At 40.4% G+C, this 19742-nt stretch overlaps 1 protein-coding gene across 1 annotated transcript in view; it reads left to right on the top strand.

The window, feature by feature from the left end:
- Positions 1–5293, top strand: part of Mal2 (mal, T cell differentiation protein 2) — a 30229-nt gene extending 24936 nt beyond the window's left edge. Inside the window, exons 3-4 of the mRNA XM_021217272.1 lie at positions 1349–1504; positions 3123–5293. Coding sequence (XP_021072931.1) covers positions 1349–1504; positions 3123–3194 — 228 coding nt within the window. The 3' untranslated portion in view covers positions 3195–5293. The remainder of the gene's footprint in view (positions 1–1348; positions 1505–3122) is intronic.
- Positions 5294–19742: the final 14449 nt, after the last annotated feature.

The following is a 19742-nucleotide window of genomic DNA, read 5'->3' on the forward strand; positions in this document are numbered from 1 at the left end:
TTGGTGAAAGGTGAAAAAATTGAACTCACTGGAGAAAAAAGTGGTGTTATGAATAAAGTGGGGAGATGGGGTTGGGAAGACATTTGCCAAAGCATTGCAGTAATCAGGAAGAAATAGTACCTTCAAAGGCTCTACAGCACAGATTCAAGTTTAATAACAATGTATTCTAGAAAACTGCTCAGTAGATTCTGAGAGTTCTCACCATTTAAAGGGTGAGTGCGTGAGATGATGATAACAAGTAGTTCAATTTAGTTGTTTCATAATGCATGCCTATGCTAAAACACATGCAATGAGTATATAATTTCTATTGGTCAGTAAAAATTACTAATTAATTTAGACTTTTTAAATGAAAGAATGAAGAACTTTGGAATCAGATAAGCATGATACTGATCCTACCCCCAGAGTTAACCTTTGTATGAAAAGAAAGAGGAAATTGTGTTTGCAAAGGAGATAGTAAATGATAACTGTAAGGATAAGAATTTACGCAGATGAAGACACTGGAATGTGGCAGCTATACATATAAACTATGTAGATGCTATATATCAAGTAAAACTGGATTATGATGAGTTCTGCTTCACATTAATTCTAGTAGTGCACAAAGTAACAAATAATTTTTGCAGTAGTATTGATTCCTTGTTTTTAATGAAATACAAGGTTGTATGCCATTGAATTCTATCACTAAGTCTGTATCTTGGAGAATATAGAATAATACATAATTATAATTACAATAACAAATACTAAAATATGTATTAAGTATATGAAATTGATATAATTTTATTTGATTTTAAGATGGCATTCATCTTAGTTTTAAATTTAATTTAAAAACCTTTTAATCTTATTGTAATTAATATGGATATTTTTGTGTACTAATCTAAACTGATATTATATTATTTGAAAATTCAATATACAAGAAAAGTTACTATTGTACCAAATTAAATAGATTCACTGATTTTTTTTTATTAGTTCTTTGAGAGTTTGAAGCTTCTCATACAATATATTTTGATCAATTCCAAGGCATCCAGCTCTGTATCACCTCTTTGAAAAGTTTGCTTCAAGATCAAATTGTGCTCCCCAATGTTTTTGGACATGTGGCCTTCCACTGGAATGTGGTCAACTTATTCCTCCCTCTCCCCGCAGCTGACAATCGCCATCCCTCTACAGTTAAAGATGAGCTTATGCAGAGTCTAATGCTTCTAAGTTTGCTAAAGCACTCAAATTAAACAGTGGATATACTTAAGATAATTTGATTAACTGGGCTGAGCTTCCCTGTGTAAGATTTCATTTAAAAATAAAGAACAGGAAATCACCTTCGAGTTGTTACCATAAATGCCTTTCCTCTGCTCCTTAGGATTTTGTCTACCATTTCATAGTCTTTGTCTTCTACTTCGGAGCGTTTTTACTCGAAGCAGCGGCCACCTCCCTGCATGACCTGCAGTGCAACACAACCATGACTGTGAAGCCGCTACTCAATGATAACCAGTACAACATCAACGTGGCCGCCACAGTAAGTGCACCACGGGGAAAGCATCATTCTTCCATGGTCCAGCATCTGGGAGACTCCTCGGGCAGCAGTGGCCTTTTAATAGTAGCCTTTAGAATCAAGTGTATAATAGCTATTTATTTATCTATCTAGTTGTCCTGTGAGCAAACCTGTCATCACCCCCATTGTGTGCGACTCTACTGCAGCCCAAAGCTGTTGACATTATCTGGGAAAGCAACAAGTCTATAGTACTTGATTTTGTAAGAAGACTCCACTATAGTGTTCTCGCTTTGTAAATTTCAGACCTGGTGAGGGGACTTTGCTCTTTTAACCCTGTGCTCATTTTCAATTAGGATTATTGACTGCATATTTTCCGTGGACCTGCCAAATAGAAGGGTGTTTTCTCAGGGTGGGGCTGACATGAACAAGACCAGTGCTTCAAGTCTTTCATGGCATTCCATTGTTTTCCACTCACTCCAGTCCAGTCAGAACGCTAGGCTTGTGTTTTCAGCAGCTAAAATTGCTCATCCATTCCATGTGTCCCACTGGGTTAAATCTTTTCCTTTTCTTTTTCACTCAGTAGAGTTGAGGATGGGGGAAATCCCTTCTCACTATTGACAAATTCTCAAAGCAATTATTCTCACCCAGAGGGCATTGTCGATATTAAAAATATATTACCAAAGCCAGAGAAATGGGAAGGGTTAATTAAGCTGTGACAAAAATGTCTGTGAATGGATCTGCCCTCCCTTCCCAGGCTGCAGTTTACTGGTTAGGAATCTCTACCCTTGCCAAGCACCAGGTGGTGGTGACACATGCCTTAATCCCAGATCCCAGTACTTGGGAAGCAAAGGCAGGTGGATCTCTGAGTTTGAAGCTGGCCTGGTCTATTGAATGAGTTCCAGGACAGCCAGAACCACACCAAAAAAAAAAAAAAAAAAAAAAAAAACCCTTGTCTTGAAAAACAAAAACCAAAGGAATCTCTGCCCTATATAGTCATGTTTTATCATTTTAAATTGGCCTGGAATCTTCTTTCCTTTGGCTCACAGCCTCTGAATGTCATTTCAGGACAATGTGTACTATTTGTTTATCTGCACCAAGTGCAGTGATATATGCACAGCGGGTGTTAATGACGCCCACCATGACACCAAGGAAGCAGCTCCAAGCAGGGCTTGGGCTGGGACAACTGTCTCCCACCTGAGGAGGAACAGAACTCAGAACACATTCCTATGGGTTTTGTCTACTGAGTTCTGAAAATGACAGAAAGGATTTGATGTGTCCTCAGGGTCTGATAGTTACTGTCTTCTTAGCTATGAAACTACTGGGTGATGAGATAACTCAGAGTGAATTTTTTAATACACTGCCTAGGGTTTCATAAATACTTAACAAGTGAGCCTGACATGTGAGCGAATGGTGAAAGTACGGCTGCCTACAGATATGAAAGTAAGAGCTATAGTGTATAAAGGGAGGGCCAGCGCTGGGAGGTATCGAAACAAAGTCATCGAAACACAGATCACTCCAAACTATTGTCCTGTTGAAGTATCTACAGGTCAGTTGTGGAGGATTTGTTCAGTGGTCTCTCAGGATGCAACTTCTAAAAGTCCGTGTCCTGAATCTGATGACAGTTTCTTTTTCCTTTTCTTAGGTTTTTGCCTTTATGACAACAGCTTGTTATGGTTGCAGTTTGGGTCTGGCTTTGCGAAGATGGCGACCGTAACACTCCTTGGAAACCGACAGTTGTGTGCTGGTTTCATTTGTCTGCTTTATATGTCTGATCACTTGGGTACCATTTGTCCCAATATAACATTCCAAACATCATTGCTTAGTCCACAGAGAACCTCAGTGAAAGCTGTGGTTTGTTACATGGGTGGGATTTTCATTTTATTCTGATGTTAGAGAAGTATCCTTTCCTTTTTCATCTCTCTTTTCTTTTTAAATGCATTTCCACTGTATATTCTTAAAATACACAGACACTGTTCACAAAACAATAATATTCCTTTTTTTTTAGTCACCCGAACCTTAATAATAGTAAATAACTAAAACAATACATCTCATGCAGGCTTCTCTTCTAATTCTATCTTTAGTATAAAACAGGAAATGATACACATTTTTTTACATAAAGGCCAGGTAGCACATATGTAGGCTTTAATAGGCTATATATCTTCTGTGGCAATTGTTCCATCCTATGATAACATAAAAGCAGCTACAGATGATGTGTAAATAAATGTCTGTATCCTAATAAAGCTTTATTACAAAAAGGGAGCAAGACTGGATGTGGTCTACAGACCATAATTTTATCAACTACTGCCATAAAAACCTTAGGTGTTCTGCATTCTATTGAACTAATCATGAAAGTTTATCAACCTCATTAGACAAGCCACATAACATATTTTGTTTCATTATGCAACAATCACATTGCCTTTGTTTAATAGTCAAATATCACCCTTGGAAGGTCATATAATTTCTCAAGCTAACCCCAGCAGAGCCTTGGGTGAAGAGCAAAATAAGGTAGGAAATAAACTCCAAACTAATGATTTCCTAATAGCTCAGCCAGGCACTCACACGAGAGTACTTAACACATGATCCCCAGAGGCAATTAATCACTACTGGATCTAGTATCTTGCTGCTGATGTCTTACTTTGGTTTATTTATGCCATAGACTGTGGTTGTTTGGCCTATGCATGAATATATAAATATTTATGTATGTAAAGCTTTTCCAAATAGCTCTCTGAAGAGTTGAATTTTTAACTTCTTATTGTTTTTGCATTGCTTTCTGAGCTGAATTTGAGTAGCAGAATAACTATAACATAAAGCTATAGATTCTTACGTGCTTTGATAATAGCCCAGATATCTATGTTGTTTTTACACTGGTGTCAGACAGGCAAAGGACGTTTAACACAAGAGCTAAAACAAAAACTGGATCTGGCTGAATAGAACAGAAAACAATCCTAATCCACCTGTATGTGTCCCAGGCTTGGCAACAGATCACGAGTGGCCACAGTTCCCACTGCATTCTCATACAGGCCAATTCCCTATTGTTTTAGTAGGGCTGCCTCTGGAAATGGAGGCTGGGGAATTGCTCTCAAGCTGACCCATCACATAAGAGTGCCATGTATTGGTTGGAGTATTGGACTCCCTGGAACATAGTGAAAAACATGAATGAATAATATCAATGCTCAGTGTTCAAGTGGTGTTTATCTAATACTCCCCCAGAAGAAGAACCAACGGGGAGCTCAGTGTGTAATACAGCCGAAGAAGAGAATATTTCTATATGTAGGTTGAAGAAATCAGTCTTATGGCTTTCCACTCATGTCTTATCTCTTCTAAAATGCCCAACTTCCCTCATATTTTTCCAGTTCCAGACCACATGTTGAAAAACCTGTGTTATGAATTATATACTATGAAGTCACAAATGTGCCATAAAAACACATTGTACTTGGAATCACTAAAATGTAGTACTCTAGAATTTAGTTGAGATTTTGTTTTCCCCCAGGTGTACCAAGCCACACTTAGTGTGGTATTAAGTCAAATGAATTCATTCAGATGAATTGGTGGTACTTTTGTAAACGGATGGCTTCTAGGTTAGCAAGAAGCAAACTCACAGCTGACTAACTGTGAATACTTAGGTCTGTAGATTCATTGCATTCTAGATTTGCGAGCTGAGCGACGAAGCACTTGAACAAAGATGACAGCGTTTAAGAATCTCTCTATGTATCTTAGCTGTAAAAACGAAAAAAGTGTTGGCTGGTCTTAAAATCTGATAAATTTATTTTATAAGTGTTATGACTCTAATAAAGTATTCATTTGATAACCTTTTGGGTCATCTTTTTTTTTTTTTTTTTAATGCCGTTCACTTTAACATTCAGTTAACTATTTAGTAGGAACCAGATTGAAGTTCCAGACCCATGAATGGGCTCTGTTTCTGATCGTTCTGAGTAAAACGGATCTCTCAGAAAATATCAGTAAGTCATTTTCTGGGGTGGGCATGAGAAGGTAAAAGCTGGAGACATACCATGAGAGGGAAATTGAGGTGAGAAGTGTATTCTGTTGTATTTTAAAAGCATTTGGCCTGGCTGTGTACTGTGTATGTCAGGTGGTGTTTTAAAGCATTTTAAAAATTATTGTCTCACCTACAGCTCATTAGAACTACTGGGAGGCCTGGATACCATAAGATTAGGGGACTAAAACACGTTGGAGGACAGCCGGAGTCCTCCACTTACCATAACAAAGCTAAGCTTCAGAGACTTACGTTTGTCTCGATTTCTCTGTAAGCCCCCATCCTCCCAGATTTTTACTTCCTTTGCCCTTCAAAAAGTATTTAGCAGAGTGTTTAACCACACAATCATATCTTGTATTTTTTTTTTGTCCTAAATCAGACCCCTGATTTTAATTAAACTAATACAGGCCAACCACCAGGGGTGGAGGTGGAGGGCGGTGGGTGGCCTCTAATATATAGCTCTGGTTTTGATACCCAGAACCACAGAATGTGGTGGCATGTCCCTGCAATCCCACCAGTCAGGAAGTGGAGGCAGAAGTATCAGAAGCCTGAGGTCATCACTGGCTTCAAAGTAAATTCAAGGCTGGCCTGGAGTACGTGAAACCTTGTCTCAAAAAAATAAAAAGGATTTCAGGCCAAACCTGCATGAAGAGAATACTGTTGGGCAGCTACAGGCCAGACAGACACAGGAGTTCTTCGCTGCTTTGTTCTTTAGTCTGTTCATCTTGGTATGGAGGGGGCTAGGTTAAAGGGGCCAGGGAGACACTTCAGTGAACGTCATTACCTCATGCTGAGTCAGCTGTTTTCTAATAGTTGACCCGATTGCATAGCAATCCCTAAAACTGATCTGGACAGACCTTTCTAATGTGTGATAACCAACATCCAAGCCCTGGAAGTGGACTGACATCGTATGCTTGTTTGATGGATGCTCTGGATAAGAAAACGAGGTGAGATGTGTAATCTGGGGGCTGGTGGTCACAGGTCCCAACTGTTATCATAAATACTGCGCTTTGATTTTTCCAAAAGAGATGATAGTTACCCCATTTTTCTTTTTGTAAACATGAGTCCATGTTCTTTCCTAATGCAATATATATTATTTTTTTGCTGTGTACCTTTACCTCAAAAGTTATCTGCGAAAATTTGAAATTTTCTCACATGGCACGGGCATAGTTTTCTGGTTATGTTACATTTAAGAAGAGGCAAAAATACCTCTTTCAACAGAAGTATGAAAAAGGCAAGTTGCTTCTTTGCACCTCCCATATCACCCACTAATGATCCTGTAAGTCTCTGAGCAGGTCCCTGGGGAAGAGGAACCAGGGTAGAGTTGGTTTTGGAAGTAATGACTATGGGAAATGAATAGAAGTAGGAAGGTGTCCTGCTCCACACACATGGATGGCTCTAGTGAGGGCAGAAGGCGTCAGCTCAAGTAGGAAGAGCCTCAGCCTGAGCTCTCCTGAGAAAGTCTTTTAGAGCTAGTCATGACCTCCAGCATCAAGATTCTTAAACTTGGCAAGCCCTGTCCCATCATCATGACCTATCATTTGGCAATGGATTGCTTAAAAAGTGTCTAGCCTCTGCTCATTGACTCAAACCCTAACCAAGATTCCATAGGCACCTAGAGCTAGAAGCTGTCAGACTGAGTGTGGCTTCTGTGTATGGGTCTTGGCTGGAAGTCTGAAGAGCACGCATTCTAACTTCTGCTTTTTGTCCATTCTACCCAGTAAATCCACTTCTCCATACCCTTGAACCCATCCCTCTATGAGACTCTTCTCAGGAGGAAGAGATTTAAAAAGACATTCATGGATAAACAGGGCTGTATCACTGGGGATGGTTGGGGGACCACAAGTGCTTTTTTCACCATCTCCCTCCCTCTGAGTAACCAGTTCTGAATTTGCTGCCATTCACCCTTCTTTACATGCCTTTGTGCAACATTGGTTTGTCTTGAAACTTTTCTTCATGAGGGATCTTATTCTCTGACAATTTTTGTACATGGGACCATTGAGCATACATATATGCACATATACACACACATATAAACACATATAAACATATACACACATATACATACATACACACATATATATGTATGTGCATGTGTGTGTGTGTGTGTGTGCGTGTGTGTGTGTATAAACATGAAAGTCTGTTCATTTTCCCCTTTGCATCCACAATGTCAAAACAGCTGTCTGCTTTACCCATATGTTCTGACTACCCACAGAGAGCAATGCTCTCTTATGCATTGATTCATAAGAGTCTAGAATGCTTCACCATCCACCAAAACTGGTGAATGGATCATTGTTTTGTTCCCTGACAAAAAAGAACCTAAAATGCCAAGTCCTTGGTAAGTTGAGGTAGCATGAGGAAATGGAGTGTCTTCTATTTCCATCTCTTCCCCGCCCCCCCCCCCAACCCTGTGTGTTCTTATTTGGAAAGCAGTTTCTCCTAGAAATCTCAGATTCCGTGAGTCTATGACAACCAGAAACATCACTTGAACTTGTGAGTCTGTGTTGGTATCTCATGCCTTCAGCAGACCACCCCAATACTCAGGCAGTTGCTTCTGGAAGGTAAATTATGGGATGTGATGATGACAAATTCATGGCTATTCCACTTTGGCTGGATGCTGAGTTGAGTCTGATGTCACTTCATGTGATATATTTTAGAAGCCCATTGTCTTGCAAATATATGTATTCTCACTTTAGGACATTTTTCTTCCACAAATGATGCATAAGATAAAACTCAAGGAGACAAAAGAGGAATAAAGCCTTGTGACCTTGCAAATGCCTTAGATTCTTCTGTGGAACACTGAAAAGACAACAAAAGCAACAACAACAGTAACAAAAAGAAATGGATAAAATAGACTTTAAGATAAAATTACGAAAAGTTGAATATCAGAGGGTACCATAAGGATGTGAAATGGTAACTTACATAATGGGGAAAATCAAGGAATATAGTATACAGAATATTTAAAACATTTTTATAACTCAATCAGATAACCCAATTTAAAATTTGCCCTAGCACTTGTACGAAATGAGTCCAAAGCAAAGCCAAGAGTGCCATTTGAGACATCAATAAACTTTTTGGAACTTGGATGGGCTTCTTATTTGTGTTTCTTTTTTCCTCCAAAAGCCTGTATGCTCATCATAAAGCGGGCTGGTGCATTCTGTGTTCCCTGTTAACTCTCAGTTTCTCCTTACCCTTCTGTAGGACAGCAGTTATACTGACCACCAGTTGTCATTTGTCGGTATCCCTTCCTCTATACCTTCTGTGGTCTGGATCATTGCATTTATAGGAATGCTCCCTCACATGTCCCTACTTGCTGTTATAATGGTTATATTTACCCATTTAAATTTTATCAAATCTTATATTTAAGTGTACTCACCATTAACCAAAGAAACACCATTTCTTCTAAAACATCATATAAATCTATTGTGTTTCCAGTAACTAACTGTAGCTTGTTTCCTTCTTTGTTGTTGTTGTCTGAAGAAATTTGAACAGACTTACCTTTCCAATACAAAATGATAAAATCAGATAGCTAGCTAAAACAAAAGTACAGGGATATTGTGAGGGATTCCTTCAAATTAGCATGGATGACTCTCCTCATTAGATCTTCACTGATCATGTTTGCTTACAGTATATTCTAATTTGATGTCTTAATAGTTGTCTAAGGCTTCCTACTGCTGTGAAGAGAAACGCTGATCACAGCAACTCTTATAAAGGACAGCATTTAATTAGAGGCTAGCTTACAGTTCAGAGGTTTAGTCCATTGTCATCATGGCGCAAAGCATGGTGGCATGCAGGCAGACTCAGTGCTGGAGGGGTAGATGAGAGTTCTCTATTGGGGTCCCCAGGCACCAGGAAGTGACACCAGACCTGACTTGATCATTGGAAATCTCAAAGCCCGCCCCATTAACACACTTCCTCCAACAAGGTCACACCAACTACAACAAGGCCGCACATCCTGTTGCCATTCCCTATGAGCCTATGGGGGCCACTCAAATTCAAACCAGTGCAATAGTGAGCCTGAATCCTGAAATGATGAGATGTCTTCTGGCTCCTTTACATTTGAATCTATTGTTCATTCCATGCAAATAGGAAATTAATTTGTTAACGTCGTTCAATTCAGATTATTAGAGGTTGCAATTTAGTTGCTAGAGTACTGAGTACACTTGCTTTTTAAAAATTGCAAAATCTGGACATTTATTTGCTTTTCTGAAAAATTTCCAGTTGGGGGGTAAAATCAGATTTAAGAGGTTTCTCATCCATCCACTCATTTAACATACATATTGAGCTCTTATGTGTGTTCTAGATGTAAAGAAAATGAAGTGCCTGTTCTCACGGGACTTCCACTTAAGGGCAAGGAGGCACTAAATATATGCAAACTATAATTGTTCTTCTGTAGATTGAGATGCTGTATATCTTCAGGTTCAACTGATCACGGATAGAAAATATTTTAAAAAAATCAATTATGTCTGAGCTAAAAGAGCAAACTCTCCTTGCTGTTGTTCTTTACGCTGTGTGGCACAGCAGCTCTTTACACAGCATGTAATGCATAAGTAATGCTGAGATGATTTACAATGTATGGAAAGATGCACATAGGTTATATGCAAATATGACCATTTTATAGTCATATGAGACTTAGACATATGAAGATTTGTTTCCATGGAGTGTCCTGGGGCAATTTCCCGTGGAATCTGAGAGATGGTTATTGTGTATTTTGAGGTAAATGTTCAGGAAGGCTAAAGAGAAGAAATCAAAACAAGTAGCATATAGGAGGGGCAGGGAACTTACAGTTTTCTCTAACCTCTGAAGGGAAGGAAAGACTAATCCAGAATACACGAGAGGAATCCTGCAGCTGAAGGGGAGGCTGTAACCTGGTCCTGTTAAGAAACCATCTGGTATGATCAAGCTCCAGCAAGAAAAGCGTCTTGAGTCTAGAGAATCAGGAGAGGAAGGACTGGGTGAGGTAAGGGTAAAAAGCAGGGTCCGGGTGAGGCTCAGAGAAAGATTCTCATCAGTTGCAAGGGACTCTTTCTGTGTTTGCAGGGAAGCCGTTGAGGAATGCTGCGGTCTGGCTTCTGGCTTATTGTATACTGGGCAGGGGATATATTAGGTAGATCAGGAGTACAGTGATTGCCTAGTATTCGTAAGGCCAGAGGTTCAATCCCCTGTACATGTGTGCGTGTCTTTGTGTGTGAGAGAGAGAGAGAAAGAGACAGACAGACAAACAGACAGACAGACAGACAGACAGAGACAGAGACAGACAGAGACAGACAGAGACAGAGACAGGCAGAGACAGGCAGAGGCAGAGAGGGACAGCGAGAGCTATAGTAACAGATCGCTACAGACTGATAGTTAAAAACAACCCCAAATCTGTTCTATACGGTGGGAGGTTGGAAACCGGGGTTCAGGAGAGCCAGACTTCTTCTGAGCATCCTTTGCAACTTTATAGCTTCTAACGGCAGCCAGTAGTCCTTGCCATTCTTGGTGGCAAGTTAGTCTCTCGTCACTCAGTAAATTATAATTAGGAGTGAATACTTTATAAAAGAAAAGGTTCTGTTTTGTTGATTGTCTTGACAATCTGCAGAGTTTGGGGACATTCTTTAAGGTAATGCCCTTAAAGGGTGGCTTTACCAGGAAGGTTCAGTATCAGCTGTGAACTGGAAGTTCTGAACGACTGAAGAACTCTTTTCAATCATTCAGAACAACTAAGGACAGCCAACGTAGGTAGTCACCGTCCAAGACGGGGGAGTAAGATGGTGAAGGAGACTCCATACAGTGGCTTTCCTTGAAGAGACAGACACAGAAATAAACATGCAATATCACAGAACTAGTTACCCTTAGGAAGAAGGCTTTAAAGCTAACTAATCTAGTTGAAGGGGTAATGGATCAGAGCGCTTCTTGGTAGAAGCAATAGACGGATACTCTGAAAAGTCAATCAAAAAACTCGAACCAGTTATGACAGAGCAGTATCCACTTGTAAAGGCTCAAAAGAAGAGATTGTGCTTAGGAAGGCAGAGGACCCTGCTCTGATGGCACACGGCGGCTAAGAGGGTGGTGCCTGCAGGGCTCATGTGTGTGTCAGCACAAGTTAAGCTTCCAGGTCAGGTTGAAGAACTGTGCTTTGTCCTAGGGGGCTCCAGCGGGACCCCATCATCCCTTGAGTGACATCCACAGTATACAGTGAACTGACATCCTAATACAATAACTCTATGGCTGACAGCGGTCCTTTTCCTCAAGTGATAAGCCTGAAGCTCCTCTTACTTTTCCACTTTTGGACATGTCACGTACCACATAATCAAGTGCACTGTCTTCTGTAGTCAGGACCGCTGATTGGAGTGACACTAGAGAAAAGAAAGCACATGTAGAACAGCTTTTGGGGTGAGAGAAGCTGCCGGGATATTAATTACTGCCGGATTACTTTGAATTCATGGGGTTCCCCCCCCTTCAGTTTGAATAATGAAGCTTTCTTTCTCTATCCATCATAAGGACTTTTATTATGCCTTCCTCAAAATTTCCCATTAACCTATAAAATTCCAATCAGTTCTGACATGTTGAGCTGTCTTTTAGCGACTGGATCTGAGTGCACTTAAATAAAGAATCGACTTCGGAGAGTAGAACAGGGCTTTCCAGGTACAGAGAAGGCAGAGGGACGATTGGGAGAAGTTCGACGGTGTGTACAAAATAACAGCTGGACAGGATTAAGGTCCCGGTGTTCTCATGCGCAGTGGGAGACTGGAATTAACAATAACAAATTATATATTTCAAAACAGTAAAGATAGGCTGCCTTATACATGGACTAATTTCCTTGAAATTAGTCAGGCTTTTTGTACATATGTTGAAATATACCCAAGAAATGGGTACAGTTATATGAAAAAAACTCTTAAAAATAATATAACCTGTTTTACAAAACAACCCCGCATCCCTGTGTTGTGTGAACCTCGGAAAGAATTAGACAGATCAGAGAATGTTTAAAATTACTATAATTCTACAGCCTGCTGCTATATATGGTGATTGCAAAAGGAGAGTGTACATTTCTTTCACTGAACTGAGCTTTGAACACGTGGGTGATAACCTTCTTTTGGCTGCAGAATAAAAATAGCCAATAGGATTTATTGAGCATACATTATGTGCTAGTCACTAATTTAAGAATTCTGCATACATCAAACTTAATCTTCACAATTTCAAGCATATTCTTTCATGGCCATCATTTTTGACCAATGTATAAATGAGTCTCTTAAAAGCTAGGAGACTCATGTAAAATAATTGTGAGAGTTTCTTGATTAGTGATTGATGTAAAAGAGCCCAGCCCACTAGGATTGGTGCCAGCCCTAGGCAAGCGGTCCTGAGTTACCCAAGATAGCAGACTGAGCAAGCCAGATGGAGCAAAGCCGGCAAGCAGCATCGCTCCGTGGTTTCTACCTCAGTTCCTGCCTCTGGGTTCCTGCCTTGAGTTCCTTCCCTGTCTGCGTTTAATGATAGACTGTGATGTGGACGTATAAGATCAAATAAAGCCTTTTCTCCACAAGTTGCTTTTGGTCATACATGATATTTGATTACAGCCATAGAAACCCTAACTAAGACAGCAATACAACCAGAATACAGCCATGTCGATGTCATGAAGTGTGCCAGAGCCAGCAAGCAATGGTATCCATCGCCTTGAAAAGGAATGGCCCTGAACCAGTCGCAAGTAGCTGAGCTGTGACTTTCTAATCTTTGTCACAGACCATGAATCTGATGAAGGAATGACAGAGTATTTTACAGTAAAAAGAGGACCTCTCCCTTGGTCTCTGTTTATCTCAGTTCTCATACCCCAGCCTGATAAACTTTTCATCCTTCCTTAAAGTACTTTAATGGTCACTAAGCTACCAAGTGAATACTTGAATTCTTTAAAATGTGACACTGCATTTTATGCTCCCACTGGGTTCTGTTTTACAATTTACTGAACCTGCCCAACCCTAACTAGAACTTAAATGAGTTCTGGTCACTCACAGTAGCTATTTATGATCAGTTGATCAATTCTTCTGGTGAAATATCCCCAAACAAGACTTCAGGCCAACGTGAGAATACTTTTTCATGGAACCCATTAGGCGGGGCTTTTATTTGCATTGCAAAGCCACAAGTGAGAGTTCTTCTTAGGCCTCGCTGCCTTTCTCTTTTGATCAATTAATAACTTCCATTTCTATTCTGATTGATCAAAGAACAAGCAAATATCAAAACAGATGCTTACTGTCCCTTAAGCTATGCTTCCTGCCAGCCAGCAGAGGGCGCTCAGGATATATTTTAGAAATGTGGTAGGCAGCTGCTCAAGGGTGGGAAACTTCAGCAATATTTTCCATTCTGAGTTTCTTTCCTCTGGGTAATATGAAATTTTAAGGCAGTGTGTAACATGCTACTCTGGGTGAGAGCCAAGAACCTCGGCCCCTCTTTAGGCACCGACTAGAGCTCAATGCTGAAAAGCAATGGAGGACTGGAATATGATTAGAATACCTGTTTTCACAGGGCAGGAAGGGAGTGGTGGTGGGGGTTCAGAGGTTTGGGGACTGAACATAACAGTGTTTTGTATGTTCTTGGACACTCCACATGTCACCATGAGCAGCTGGCTTCCCAACACCTCCTGGTATCATTCACTATGACCCCAGACACAGTTTGAACAGTATACTCAGGGCACCCTTAGCAAACATGTCCTCTCCTTCTGTTCTTCCCTCCTTTGCTAAAACCCTTCACAGTGATCAAGTTACTAACAGTGCCCTCTGAAAGTCAACATACATTCCACAACCGGAGTACACTCAGAAGGAAAAGTGCTGTGTCAAACCTTCTTGTCATTGTCTTTGTGACCAGAATCAGGTCATTCTCCAGGTAGTTTGGTCTGTTGGCTCCAGAAAAGGAGCATTGAATTGAGTTGCAGCTAAAACCCCTTCCACTCTGGCTGGGGGATATGATCACATAGGCTAGGACCCACTAACATTCACTTGTGGAAGGAGAGTGGACTCACAAAGCAGTTTACTAGGCACGTGAGGCTCTGGCCCTCCCAAAGGATATGCAAGCAGTTAACAACTGCCTTAAGCAGGAAACTCTTCCTGCTAAGCGTAACGACCATGTTAGTAACCCCTCCACCATAATTGCTTAAGTAACCCCAGTAAAACTCACTTCATCAAAAAGCTACACTTGAGTAGAGGCATTTCTTTGGTCCATTAATGCCTTCCCTATTGAGATGTCTTTGTATATGCTTGGCCCAGGGAGTGGCACTATTAGGAGGTATAACCTCGTTGGAGTAGGTGTGTCACTGGGGGTATGGGCTTTAAGACCCTCATCCTAGCTGCCTGGAAGCCAGTATTCTACTAGCAGCCTTCAGATGAAGCTGTAGAACTTTCAGCTCCTCCTGCTTCATGCCTGCCTAGATGCTGCCCTGCTCCCACCTTGATGATGATAGACTGAACCTCTGAACCTATAAGCCAGTCTCAATTAAATGTTGTCCTTTATAAGATCTGCCTTAGTCATGGTGTCTGTTCACAGCAGTAAAACCCTAATTAAGACACCTATGTAGGGTGAATAGAGACTCCTCAATAAAAATAAGACTGCACTTCAGAGAGGACAGCTACTTGTCATCAAGCCTGACAAACTGAGTTTAATCTCCAGGACCCAACTCCTCTAAGTTGTTCTCTGAACTATACAAGAGCCCTGTGCCATACACATGCATACACACTTGCACACACACACACACACACACACACACACACACATACATATATATAGTATATATATATATATAACACATATGCAATGGAATATATATTATATACATGGTATATATATATATATATATAATATTATATATATATAACTTTTGACTTAAATATAAACTGTATTGCAATCATGTTATTTTCAATCATCACTAATGGAGGTACATATTATTTACAATGTACTGGGGTACTAACTAAATCTCAAGTTTCTAGATTTTATAGTTCAATTGTTTTATATAATATAACATTTTTAGAGCGCTATTACAAGCAATTAAGCCTGAGTGCATTTATAAAGGACAGGCGAGTGTGTATGACCCTTGTCCTCAGTAAATGTGCCAGAATGTGGCATGATACCTTTGGCCACTCAATCTGACTCATTGCAATGGACACTTACAAGTAGAGCTGTTTGAGTAAAAGGGTACACAGTGTGACACACTTCAGCTTCCATGGTGAAATGGATTTTTGTTCGTTTGTTTTTAACTTTTTGTTTTCTTCTCAGCAGGATGGGATCCCCTCTGCAAGGGCAGGGGGGGGGATTTGAAGGGACAGAGAGAGGACTGGGACCGGCATGTGTGATGTGAAATTCACAAAGAATTGATAAAAAACAATTTACGAAAAAGAAATACAGTGGATTTAAACTGACCCTGACGACTCCACCAGGAGGTAACCAAAGGGTTTGGCGATTCTTTTGCTGAAAAGGGAGAATGCAATAAGAACCTGGCAGTGACGAAGACCGGTTCTCCCATCTTTTGCTAATAGCACCTCAGATCAGCTGCTTCATAGTCGACAGTCTCAGTGAAACTTAACAAAACGGAAGACAGTAAGGGCCTGCCAGCGTTTGACAGATAAGAACTGGAGGCACACGTTGCAGAGAACTGAGCTCTGGCTATTTTGTCTTTGAGCTTTCCGGCCATCCGTATTTGTGTACCTGTTATTAAACTCTCTCTTCTCAACAAATTCTAGACATTGAATGATGACACTAGCATATTGTGTGGATGCTGGCAATAGGAGATGTTAATGGAAGTGTCAAAAAGTTACCATTTGTATTTTTAACAGTGCAACACAATAATACCAAGGGCAGACAGGGTGTAGTGACTATGTGACTGGGGCTTTTCAAATACTGTTTCATTCAATCATTAAACAACCCTAAGAGATAGTGGTTGTCCATATTACATGAGGAGCAATAAGAAAGAAAAAGATTCAGTAGAGTCTAATGCATGATCCAAAGGCTTTTCCATGAAGACAAGGAGAAAATAATGTCACAATGGAATTTGGAAACACGTGTGTAGCAGTCACTGAGTGGTGAGCTTTAGGTTTCCTTATTTATTCTGTGAGTTTATGAGACACGTGGTAACCCAAAGGATGATCTTTGTAGAATACATTTTAGGTGCAATGTATCAGGTTAAGGTAGGAGAGAGAGAGAGAGAGAGAGACAGAGAGACAGAGAGAGAGAGAGAGACAGAGAGAGAGAGAGAGAGACAGAGAGAGAGAGAGAGGGAGAGAGCAGCATTCAGGCTAGAGGAGGTGATGGTTAAGGAGGGAGAGCAGGCAGGGCAGGAAGGATTCTTATGATGCTTGACTATGTGCTAGCCAGGGAGGGCTTAAGGTCGAAAGTCTTGGACAATGATTAGAAGGGAACGAAGGCTGAATAGCAGGTACCAAAGTCATAGGTAATAGAAACAACACCCGCTGGGATAACCAGAGCTCACAAAAATCTATAGGGTTAAGGTATCCAGACACAAAGTAGCCGTAAGGAGATGGAGGGCATCATTCCTGCCCTGGTTTGATGAACAGACACTATACACAAGCTCAAATATCACACCATATTCAACAAATGAGCACAATTACTACATGTCGATACTCAACTTAAAATCCGTGGCTGGAAATGGAGACATCTCTTCCCCTGTTTTGGTCACAACACATTGTCCACATGCATCTTGTCTTCCCCAACACATGCATGCAATTAAATCATCTTCAAAGAGTCATCTGAAGGCTCAACAATGGATTGACAATGATAACGTAGGAGAGAAAATAAATCACATTGATTATCTAGAATATTTTTTTTAATTCAGCATGTGAAAGAGATTAAACTCTACTTTTTGTCATTGATGTGGATCCCAGTATACAGAAAAACAAACTGAAAAATCTTCACTTCTAAAATTCTAATTGGCAAATATTACAGATATTTTCATAATTCTAGACACAAGCTAGGCTTATCCTGCTGGGACCATGTAATGAGCTGAGGCTACATGACCTCTAAGATTAGAAATTTTCACTAAAAAAATAATCTTACCTATCCTGAGCAATAACTACCCCTTTTAATTATAAAAATTAAAATATCATTTCCAAGAGTTAATGGTCCGATAAAATCACATTGAAAGTGTTTTGAAGGCTGAGTATGTATGTGGTCTGTGTACATGTATATGGCACATGAATAGGTGTATTTGTTCCATCTTTCAACCCAGGTTTCATGAAGGAATTGACAGAACTCAGAAATGAAGATACAAACCTCCTGACCTTTACTTGCACAGCTTGAATCTAGTAAAAGAAATTGAATGTTATAAACCATGATATAATAGGATCGTAAATACAGTTTTTTGGGTATGCGGAGGAGGTCCTGCATATTGATCTAGAACCTACTGAGGGGCGGTTTGTTTTTAATTAACGGGACATAATCAGAAAAAAAATCTTCCTGGAGGAACAGATGTCTAAGCTGAATTTGAATTATAAATGTACGCTAATTAAGCTTTGAGAGAATAAAGTAGCTTTAGAAAATGAGATTGACAACTGTAAAGGGACCAGGAAAGTGAGGACTGACTTTGGAGAACTATAAATAGCCACTATGGTCATACTACACAGTGGAAACCCAAAGGAGAATTTAGGTGCATCGTAGCATGAAGCCTAGGGTCTTACCTTTATGAGAACGGTGGCCTCAATCCTGAGGGCAAGACCTCATGCATCAGGACAGAGTGCTGGCCTGGTCACACCTTGTGAAAGACAGCAGCAGCACTGACAAGAATGGGTTATAGAGAGGTCATGGAGGACTGGGAAGGGAGTTTGGAGGCTGTGGAGTGACATGGGTAGGTGAAGAAAGTATGATCTAAGAAACTGGTAAAGGAAATGATGGAGAAGAGAAGTGTAAAAGAAAGATAAATTAAGTATAACTGATAGGCCTGCATTCAGGAGTCTCTCTTGAGTAAATGGATAGCTAGTTATTCTTAAGTAGCTGTGCGCAAACACACTTATTTGTATGTCTGGCTGGCTGGCTGTCTTTCTGTCATGTCTGTTTTTCTGTCCTTGTCTGTGTCTGTGTTTCTATGTCTGACTGGGGGTGGAGGATCAGAGGGTATAAGGGCAGAAGGAAGGGAAATATAATAATTTTCCTTTAAACTCATTTGTCTAACTGAAGGCCTGGCTTTATTTGTGTGAATTCAGATCAGAGCTCCAAGCTGGAGATGTGAATAGGCAGGTGACAGAAACGCCTAGAAAGAGGCCCTTGGTTTGATTTCAAGTTTGCCAAAGGATCCATATCTTGAATATTTATCCCTTACCCTGAGGTGCTGCTGGGGGCTGATGAAATAAGGGGTGGAGTGGAAGACTTTGTAGTCATTAGGGACATGCCCTTGAAGGGAGTTTTGGGACTTTAGTCCCTACTTGCCTCCCAGCCTATCAAGTACTGTCACCAAGTTGTATAGACCACAGCTCCAAGAACAGGTCAATAAAATCCAACCATTGGCCAAAAATCTTTCAAATTGTGAACCAAAAGTAATTCTTTCTAAGGTGATAATCTCGGGTATTTTGTTCGAGCAACAGGAAGCCGATAAACGCAGTAGGCAGTCCATGAACTCACCAGTGAAAACATGCAGAACAAGAGAAAAAGGAACAGTACAGAGTAGGGAGAGGGAAAGCAGGCCAATAAAACTACAGGGAGACTATGTACAGAGGGTCTGGTCCGCTTGACTAAAATCAGTAAAGACCTGGGGAGAAAACTCAGCCCACCAAACGCTGGGGCATCATTCATAGACTGATGGGAGCCAATCAGTGGAAAGCTGGGGAATGAGATGAGAACACAGGCAGTGTGGCAAGGGGGATAGGACCTTTTGTTTCCAGCACCATCAATTCACAGAGAGGGAAAAGGCAAGGTACTGAATTCCACATACCTCGAAATAATAGCAAAAAACAACTATGTATCCAATGACATCACAGACTCTATTCCTCTTTTCTTACTTTACCTGGTGTAATGCCAGTCAACTGGAGGGTGTGTGTGTGTGTGCATGGACCATAGATTTTTTACCCAATGTTGCAAAATCCTAAAAACTCTTCAAATGTTTATTTCAAAACTCCAATATAACCTGAACTAAAAGATCTTTGAAACCTTTCTCTCTCAATGCAAGCGACTACATGTCTTACTGGAGAACTAATGTATGTATACACTGTCTTAGTCAGGGTTTCTATTCCTGCACAAACATCATGACCAAGAAGCAAGTTGGGGAGGAAAGGGTTTATTCGGCTTACATTTCCATACTGCTGT

Source organism: Mus pahari, chromosome 17, assembly GCF_900095145.1.
Source record: "Mus pahari chromosome 17, PAHARI_EIJ_v1.1, whole genome shotgun sequence".
Taxonomy (NCBI): domain Eukaryota; kingdom Metazoa; phylum Chordata; class Mammalia; order Rodentia; family Muridae; genus Mus; species Mus pahari.